The sequence below is a fragment of the Centruroides vittatus genome, unplaced genomic scaffold (assembly GCF_030686945.1).
Source record: "Centruroides vittatus isolate TY-2023 unplaced genomic scaffold, ASM3068694v2 contig_939, whole genome shotgun sequence".
Lineage (NCBI taxonomy): Eukaryota > Metazoa > Arthropoda > Arachnida > Scorpiones > Buthidae > Centruroides > Centruroides vittatus.
In genome coordinates, this window is record NW_027122623.1 from 107,472 (window position 1) to 117,638 (window position 10,167).

The 10,167-nt window shown below is 32.3% G+C and overlaps 1 protein-coding gene across 1 annotated transcript; it reads left to right on the forward strand.

Annotated features, from left to right (window-relative positions):
• Window positions 1–389: 389 nt before the first annotated feature.
• On the forward strand, window positions 390–7,593 carry LOC136984901 (uncharacterized). The gene is made up of 4 exons (XM_067282041.1): window positions 390–851; window positions 1,101–1,169; window positions 5,431–5,520; window positions 7,468–7,593. Exons 1-4 carry the CDS (start codon window positions 390–392, stop codon window positions 7,591–7,593), a joined length of 747 nt encoding a protein of 248 aa, XP_067138142.1.
• The last annotated feature ends 2,574 nt before the right edge of the window (window positions 7,594–10,167 follow it).

A 10,167-nucleotide genomic window follows, 5' to 3' on the forward strand; every position in this document is an offset into this window, starting at 1 on the left:
TGGATACGGTGAAACCGTGTCGATGTATGGCAAAAGAAAAAGCTCTTATTTCTGAAAAAAATTTCAAAGTATATTCTGATCTGGTCGAATTATTTTTATGGTTTTTGTGTCTAAGTTACACGATTAGTTTGCCAAATATCGACATTTACTGTATGCGAGCTTTTTTATTTTTCAAAGAGTTTACATTTCTATGGAATGTCATATTGGTTATTCTTTCATCCTACGTAGCAGCACAGTATAGTATTTTGAAAAGAAAAAAATTATCTCTTCATATTGTGAAAAGCAGCTACAAACAAGAATATCAATTGGTACAACGAATGGAAATTTTTCTATTTTGCTGCATTTTTTTGCTACTTATAACTTTTGTAGGTTGCAGCTTTATCACAACTATGACAATATTGGACGAATTAAGAAGACAAGGCAGAAGCATGACAGAAGCATTCGTATGCAGTTTTTATTTTGAATTTGCAAATTTTTACATATTTGGACAAATTGAAACAGTAGTTGCGGTGATTACGATTTTTTGTATAGTTTTACTCAACAGGTTTATTAAATTATCCGAAAATTTTGAAGAAATGAAGATAAACGATTTACTTTTAAAGTATAAATTACAAAGATTTTTCGAAAAGCAAGTCGAAATTTGGCATTTTCTAAAAGACATTAATGAGAATTTCAAAGATCTTCTGCCATTAATGTATACCTTCTTCATGCATATATGCTGTATCCTTTTATACATTACCATATTTGTAAAAGTGATTCCAGAATTAAAGCTTTATTTTCATATTGGATCTCCTTTTTTTCTATCAGCAGTACTTTCGTGTTGTTGGGCATTATCGTATTTCACGTCATCGGTAAGTTTGAAATTATATAACATAAAATACTTGAATTTGCTTTAAATACGGTGCTGTAGGCCTACCTGTGCCAAGTGGACAAAACTACTGAACACAAAGGTTAATCACGTGAAGAAATTCCTGGAAACTACACGTTGCCTTTGATTGGTCAGGTGTTAACCCACCTTGTTTAGTGATTTTTATCCAGTTGGCCACAGGTGGTCTTAATATGATAAGAAAATCTTTATGATGTATTATTTTTTTTGCCAGTTGTACGACGACTTTGCGTCTATCTACAGACTTTCTCCTGCCGATTTGCCGTTGGAATTTAAACTGAAGGTAAAGTTAATTTTGACTATTGTGTTTTTCTATAAAATTGGGTAGTGTTTTATATTAAAAATAAAGCTTTTGTGTACTGTGAGTAAATACATTTGAAGATTTGACCTTTTTATTTTAACAGATCGAAATAACTTCAGATATATATAAGTAGTAATAACAGTTAAATTTCGATACCATTCTGTTAAATTGTTTACGGCAACGCGAAACGCGGGCGATCTGCTGCAGAAAGAACCCTCGTTTGGTCTGCACATTGGCGAGACACAAATCCACGATCAGTGTTCGTTGCTTTTATTTATTTTGCCACTTTTGCTCCAAGTGAAGCTCGCTAACTCGCGTTTAATGTTCTTTACAGAGCGCGAATTGATTGTTTTCGGTTTCTAACACTGTAAATACCGTTTCGCATAATTTCAAAACCAATCGTGTCTTATACAGGGTATTCTGCGAGATGCTAACAATCATTTTACAGCATGTTTTACAGGCCCAAGATCAAAAACTGTTCTATAAATTTAACCTTTCAAAGGCATAGTTTAGGGGCTGTCCATAAATTACGTAAGGTATTTTGGGGTTGGTGGGGGTCAAGGATTTCTTCGATTTCTTACTTACGGGTAGGGGGTAATAGATCTCGTCTTATGTAATATTCTTATTTTTATTTTTTGATCTCGTTGAGTTTTGAATTTGGCCTCAATTTGGCGGTTTCTATTAAATACTCTCGTTATACTAGCGCCATCTCGTGTGACGTGTTAGAATAATAAAGCTAGCAGACTCACGCTCTACCATGGGAGAAAGGCCGTGAGTGTGTTTCTCTCTCTTTTTTATATTAGAATAAGCACACCACTCCTATTGGTGTATAACACTAAGAATACATAAAGCAAAATACATGATACAAAGTAAACATAAAATTATTATTCGGCTTTTAGTGAAAATTAAAATGTATAATTATAAATTATAAATAGTCTTTTCTTCCATATTTTTGAACATAATTGTAAAAAGCATCAAACAATGGCTTCTAAACAAACTTATTTAGTGGACATGGCCACCTAAAATTGAGCGTAAGGATTTTTAATTTTAGAATAAGTCTATCTTTATCATAAATTGGACAATGATAGATCATATGGTCGACGATGTCTAGGTTTTCTGCAGAGCAAAAGCAAGAGGCAGTTTCTACCCGGTTATACTTAACCAGGTAGCTTCTAAAATTATCATTCTCAGTAAATTGTTGAGCAGTAGCAAACGTTAAATCTCTAAGTGGTGATGAGAACTTGCATTCAACACTAGGAAAATAAAGTCTTTTTATTCTACCAGTTTTACTGCTTAACTATTGTTGATTCCACTTTCGCACAGCGTGGTCATAAATATACGTTATTGAAGTTTAGACTATTTACAAAAATTATAATATTTTTCTGTCTATCTTAATCCTTTTACATCACCACAGAAGTAACAGTTAACATGGTTTTATTGAAGACCATACTTCTTAAAAACAAAGGTAAAAAACAGGTAAAAAGTCCACAATGTTAAAAATGATCAAGTTTCAGCCTTTTTCTGTAGGATCTGACACTTTTTACATTAATTAAAACCACGAATTCTTCTCACCATGTTTTCCTTATCCATTCTTAAACTGCTTCTGGCCCTCTAGTGGTAGATACGAGTTTTTCTACTTATTTGCATATAGACAAAGGATTAAGATAGACTCAAAAATATTATAATATTTGTAAATAGTCTAAACTTTAATTACGAAGATAATGTATCCTGAGTATTCACGAAAAAAAAGTCATAAATATAATTTTTAAGGCTGCTGCGTGAGAGTGTAGTCCAAGTCAGTTTCTTTTGCAGCTGACTTAGCCTCAAAGTCAGCTTTTTCATTTCCTGGTATGCCACTATAGCCAGGAATAAATATGTAAGTTATCTTATAAACAAGATTTTTAATATGGTGCTGGATATATGTGATTTTATTGCTATTGCAATTGTGATTTAATAGAGCTTTTAGGACAGACTGAGAATCACTGTAAATGATGATAGACAGAGCTTTGTTTGGTAGTGAAGTGGTGAACAGCTTGGTAGACAGCATCGTCTTCAGCTTGATAGATGGAGGTATGTGGGGGGTATCTGTACATTCTAACATACTTTGCGCAAAATATGTCAGTTTGGAGGAAGATACAGATACATGAGCCGACATAAATGGGGCTTCTGGACCCATCTGTGTAGATATTAATGTCTGCATTGTTACCCATGGAGGAAGCAGATGACATCAAGTGTACTTCGGGGATAATCTTGTTTACGGGGAGATGATCAGAGATAGTAGGGTAATTGCAATATGGTAGCATATGAACAGCCGTAGATAGGAGTAGAGACTGTTGTCAAGTCTTGATGTTTGTAGTTCTGATGTAGTAGTTTAGAACCTTTTCTACAATACATAGTGGCAAAGGAAGGAGCTCTGCTAGAATCAGAGGCATTAGTAGAAACAGTTCTGCTGCGCTTTGAAATTCTAATGGAAAACTGTCTTTGAAGAGAGAGTAATTTACTTGCTACTGAATTTTTACTAGTTACATGATCCCAGCTAGAGGCCGCGTAAAATAGCTTTGGTTGTATTACTCCATTATATAGAGTTTTACAAGCTTTACGATTTAGTCCCCAACTGCACCTAGCACATTTAACAACATGTAGTTTATTTTTTGTCTTTATCCAAGATGTAATGAATACGGCAACGAAATGTTTCTCTCTATTCTCTTTTCTTTTATTTTGTATGACGTTTCTGTTTAAACGTGCACTAGCTAGTCGATCTGTCAAAGTTTTCGTGAAAATTAAAATTAATATAGAAATTAATGTTATGACGTTGATTAATGATGATAATAATAATAATAAAAAGATTGTTAATAATTAAAAAATAAAGTTCTTAATGAATTCGAATAAACAATTTATTTGAAGTTTTTATATTTTTAAATTTGTTTACATAAAGTCTTAAATAAATAATAGTACAGATTAATTAACTAATTAATAATTATATATGTTGGACCTAAAGTTTTTAGGATTTTATAAAAAAATTTTTTGTTAAAATCTTTCTATAAAATCATACCTAAATATTACGTAAGATAGGGAAGGGGGATCAAAGAAAATATTACGGTTTCTTACACAGGGGTGGGTTGGGAACTAGAATGGCCGGAATCGCCCATACGTAATTTATGGACGGCCCCTAATCTCCAACAGTGCTAAGAAAAGATTAAAATCACTGCCTTATATTATTTTTTGTAGTACTAATCAGCAGAGAAGTGAAAGCAATTGTACGATTTTTATTGGCGTAGTTACTAATGGTGCAAATTACCATCTTGAGGGGCACCACTTTTAAGCTCTACCGCCTTCTGGCGCTGAAATAATGCATTTCACTGTGTCTGTTTATATCAGACACAACACACTGTAAAAGTACTTTTATAGTATATTACAGTGACCAACAGGTAAACAATACTGTTAAATCGAGGAACAACTGTACAATGTGTACACCACATTTCACTGATGCATTATTTACTATTATGTACCAATAGTTAGTTTTTAAAAATTATTTTGATTCATTTTCGTAGACCAGCTATTGGAAACATTCCTCACAACCAGAAAAATGTTGAATACAGAGATGAAATTTGGATATGTTACTGAAAGTGTTAATGTAAATAAGGATAATAATGTAGTTCAATTTTTCACTTTTTGGCTGTTATATATAACAGAGGGAAAATATAGCGATCCGTCAAAAACTAACTCTACTCTCGACGTATTTTTACATTTTTTAACACAAAGAACCTTTAAATGTCCACAAATGCCAAAAAATTCTGTTTTTCTTCTGTATGTATGAATGTTAGTGTACATAGGTGTGCATGGAAAACACGATTTCTTTATAATATTTGAATCTTAATAACTGCTGTCTTTTCTGTCGAAAATTTCCAAAATTTGGATGCCCGGTTTCGTTTTTAAGCGGATTAACACTGAAATTTTGGTGATTATAATTTGAAGGGAAAGCAAAATAAAGCGAATTCTGTTTCGTATCACAGACAACGTCAGATTAATGACGATTTTGCTTATTAGCATTTACAAACTTTTATAAAACCCATTTTTACTCGGAAAAATTAAATGTTTTGCCATTTTATAATAGTTAGAAAATGTAAGCTTTTTAAAATAAAATGTGATAAAAGATGGCGCTACAGAATGTTTCCGGGAAAGTTAAGCATTTCGTTGCTGGATTTTTTCAATTTCAAAATAAAAACATGTATTTAATTTCTAGATGAATTGCTACATGAAACGATTTGGAAAAATTCCATTAGGAATATCTGTTGGTGGTTTCTTCTATATAAAAGAAGATTTCTTCATCAAGGTCAGTAGAAAATGTAACATATTTTAAACAATAATCTGATATAAAGCACTGTTAATCACTATTTAATTGAAACTATAACTTGACATTTATCTTATTCGGTAAAGAATCAAAGACAAAATTAATCAGATGCATAATAGCGAGGTTGCGGCCGAAGTATTCAACGCGAAAAAGTGTACTTCGGATGTTCAGCGTTGCTTTTCTGTAAGCCTAGTCGTTTGAGAATAACGTTTGAAACGTCAGTGGAATCATGCTCCAAGTTCCAAACGCTATTGTCAAATTTCTAGGCTTACAGGAAGGAAACGCTGAACATCCGAAGTACACGTTTTCTCGTTGAAAGCTTCGGCCGCACTCTCGCTAATATCTCTTTTCTCTTCACGACTATAACTGTTTAATTGTTATTATTGAACAGTACAAGCTCGACATTTGCGCATCATTTATTTTTCGTCCGGTCTCATTACTTACTCTTTCCCTGAGATAGTTACTTGAAGAGTATGATCTCTCTAAGCTCATCGGGTTTCCCAAGTGCCTGAGACTACCGTCTTACCAGCCTCGAGCCCTTCTCCCTCTGGCAAGTGGTCTACGACAGAACCACATTTAAATACAATTAGCGGTGTCGGCGATCCTTTTGTTCACTCTCCATTTACAAGCCAATACTTTACAAAGTCATTACAAAACAATAATTATTTTGTAGAGTCAAGATCAAGGTCTTTATCAAAATGTTGATAGCTTTCGTTTGGTATGACTCGATTTCAGCAACGTGGTACGCTGAGATGGGTATGTTTTCGGGTTGTTTTAAAAAGAACTGTCTCCTATTAAGGTGTTACTAAAGAACTTTGCGTGGCATGCCCGCTGCTCAGATGCGAATCTAAGACAACACTTGAATGTTGAGTGGTTTTATACCCTTGGCCATTAAATTCAATTCATATCTTTAGCCATTTCCATTTTTTTTCCAAGAACTTCACAGACAACCTCAGACGTGTGTATACTTGTTGTGACAGCCTTAAAAAATTCAAATGCTCAAACGTTAGATTAAAATGCACCTTTCCAAAATAAAATTCTTATAGATAAAAGTTTCTTTATATTTCGGGGTACAATTATAATACCCAATCACAAATGTCAGTATTTATTTACGGAAATGAATTAGTCGCCGTTTTCGCCGATTGTTAGGCCATCTTGTTTCAGGTTCAATCTCTAGCAATTATACTGTAATGAATTTTTTGAAGGATACGTATTTTTTGTTATACCAGTGGAGTAATTACAATGGCCATTCTGTATAATTATAAATACAGATTATTCTGTTTAAGTCAACAAAAGTAAGAACAAAAAATCACAAGCTGAGTAAAACAAGTGTTAATCATAGCAAGTATGATTGTCTTTCATATTTAAATTGACTGTTTCATACTCGGACCATTTATTATCATTTCAATAACCACTGCATGCGTTTTGCACTGCATGACCTTACTTTCTTTTGACAACCGTGTCATCGATCCTCGGAACTCGAATTGCCATAATAGTTATATTATACTTTGTTTTACAAGCATTATAAAGTGTAGTCAATCAGACACTAAGTAGCTCTTCATTTTTTATTAACTTTTTTTAGTGATTCGCATTCGGGGCTTACCATTTCCCCTTCATTAAACTATTTTTGAAACGCAAATGATTACTACATGGAATTAAATTGCTAGGTTAACACATAGAAGGCCTTTGTAAATTATATATGTTATCTAAACAATTTAATGCTATGTAGTAACCATGTACACTTCAAAAATAGTTGACCGAGAAGGGGTATTGTGAGCGCGTAACAAGTATAATCTAAAAAAATAAATGCAGGATAAATAGTTTCCTAGTTTCTGATTCCCAAGCACTAGAAAGTGCAGTCAAACAAAGACATAGAACGACATGGTTTGAAATTAGTAATGCATATTAAACTTTTTACTATTTTAACAGGCATACAACGCATTGTATTCCATCTTTAATACTTTAATCGATTTGGGTGGCGTAATGGAAAAGGAATCCAAATGTACGTCGCATGAACTAAACGGTTCAAATGGAACAAATTCTTCAATTATTTAAATCTTGATTTATAGAAATAAATGAAACAACACGAATTCAATAACTGAGATTAAATTACAATAATTTTCTTATGCTAATTTAATCAATAAGCATTTCTAAAATTTTTGTAACTGTAATAAGTTAGTGTAAATCGTTATTTAAGTTTTAAATTAAAATTCGAACTAAATATAAGTTTAGCGATTTAAAACTTTTAATGAATAATACTTACACCTTAATGGAACTGACGATTGCAAAAGATAATCTTACTTAATTGTAGAATTTCGTCGGATTGCAATTTTTTGTAAGTTAATTAAAGACACAGTCTGTCCAGAAATTGGTAATCACCATTTATTCTTATCACGTGTTCTAGAACAAGGGTGGACAACCTTTTTTATAACATGGGCCAGATAGAAACATGGGCGGGTCAGATAGAAACTTTTCGCGGGCCGTAGCTGGCCCGCGGGCCGGGGATCGCCCACCGTTGTTCTAGAATATAAACGCCGGACAACCGGTGTTTATATTCTGTTCATAAAGACGTCTGTAAGATACACTAGTATATATTTAAAATTTGTTTTGTATACGTACTAGTACATTCTATATATTAACAGGACTTATTATACTGGAAAACTATGGATGCAGATATTTAGTCATACAGATCAAATATAATGTTCTTTATTTAGTTCACCTCCCAACAACTAAATTACGAGAATCTCCTCGTAATTTAGTTGTTGGGAGGTGAACTAAATAAAGAACATTATATTTGATCTGTATGACTAAATATCTGCATCCATAGTTTTCCAGTATAATAAGTCCTGTTAATATATAGAATGCACTAGTATACAAAACAAATTTTAAATAGTGTTAGAAAGGACAAAAAAGCATAATAATTACACTAGTATATATTTTACTTTTGTAATTCTAATTAGATATTTTCTTTGTTTTTTAAAGGAATGTTTTTAAACTTGACAGCAAAGTAGCCTAAAAAGGAAACACTGGTCATCAATGGTTTTTATTCTGGAACATGTGATAAAAATAAATAGTGATTACCAATTTTTTAACAGACTGTGTCTTTAATTAACTCACATAATCTTACTTCACAAAATATGAATTGTTAACGTTCATGAACAAATAACAGGTAGCATGCTGATTCACAATAAGCTTGACCTAATAATTAAGCTACTCTAACATATAGGTAAGCTCTGTGAACTGTGACGATCACTTTTGCATTTAATGAAATGTATATTATTCAATAAAAGGAGAAAATAAGGATGCCTGGATTCCCTTTCATCTGTCAAATAAGCCGTTTTTGGAACATAAGATTCTAAAAGGTTTTAATGTAATTCCTATAAAAATATAGCACTGGTGGAGCTGTGTTAGCATTGGGGCTAGGCTATAAATTTCGAAAAATTGATTATGCCAGAAGTTTTTACATTCTATGATTTGATATAAATGTAAAAAATTACAATGCTGAGACTTATTGTTTACAGTGAGCTTATAAAATTAAAGTACACCTGTCATATTTTTTAATAATGATCAGTTTATTTCTGGAAATGTAAAGTTTACATCGATAACATTACAAAAATATATGGTATTTTTGTGTCAAAAAATGCTGACTCCTTTCATGCAAATACAAATATTAACGCGTGTTTGAAAATAAAAGCATATAATTTACTTAATGTGAATATCCAGTCCGGCCATAACGCTACCACAGCTCTGTTTCTATATGAAGTACATTAAGACAACTTAGAACCCAGTGTCTTGAGAACAGTTGAGCTGCAGAAATAAGAAAAATATGGGTTTTTTAAATTTTTAGAGTAAGCTCGACTTATGAAGGTGTTAAATTATATTTTATGCAACCATGCAAGTTAGGTGGGTTGCGGACGGTTAAATAGCAACTCCCTAGTTATGCTGGTGTAAACTTCACTGTTCTTTAATATAATGCGGATGTAAAGATAGATGCACTCTATAGTGACTTTTCTGTGTAGTTTACTGAAACTGCTTGTGTTTACTTTTATATTATAAAGTATAGTTTACGTTCGTAGATATTCACTATTTTCAATTGTAATTTAGCATTATATGTATATATATGCATTGCTTATTCTTTCAATTAATCATGAGCTGTCGCTTTTAATAGGGGCTATATTTGAAATGTATTTAAATTTATGACTAAGTATTAGAAACTATTATTGTAAATTAGATATTTTGTCATTTTACTACTTGTTAATTAACTGTAAGTTTTATGGTAGAACCATGAATTTTATTAATCGTGTGTATTGTAGATATAGAGTATATAGAAGATATATTATTGTAGAAAATAAGACAAAGCCATGATTAAATTTATAACGATACGGAACACCCAGCACGTTGCACGGTTCGTGCCAATTTCGTGTTGCACGCTGCTTTTATTCTTTAACAATTTTAACGGGCAGCAATGTTTTTAGAATGTGAATTCATCACGTGGAATTACAAAAGTAAGTGTAGAAAAAAATGATAAGAGTAAAAGCACAACTGAGTAGCAAACAAAATTTAATGAGCTGATTACACAACGTAGGAAAATATTAAGTTTAAAATTCACATAAGATGTTAATTCAATGT

Excerpts from the sequence above, each read along its gene's own strand:
- LOC136984901 (XM_067282041.1), top strand. The coding sequence starts at position 390 with ATGACAATATTGGACGAATTAAGAAGACAAGGCAGAAGCATGACAGAA. Across the intron at positions 852-1,100 it reads TATCGTATTTCACGTCATCG|TTGTACGACGACTTTGCGTC; the intron begins GTAAGTTTGAAA and ends TTTTTTTGCCAG. Across the intron at positions 1,170-5,430 it reads CGTTGGAATTTAAACTGAAG|ATGAATTGCTACATGAAACG; the intron begins GTAAAGTTAATT and ends TTTAATTTCTAG.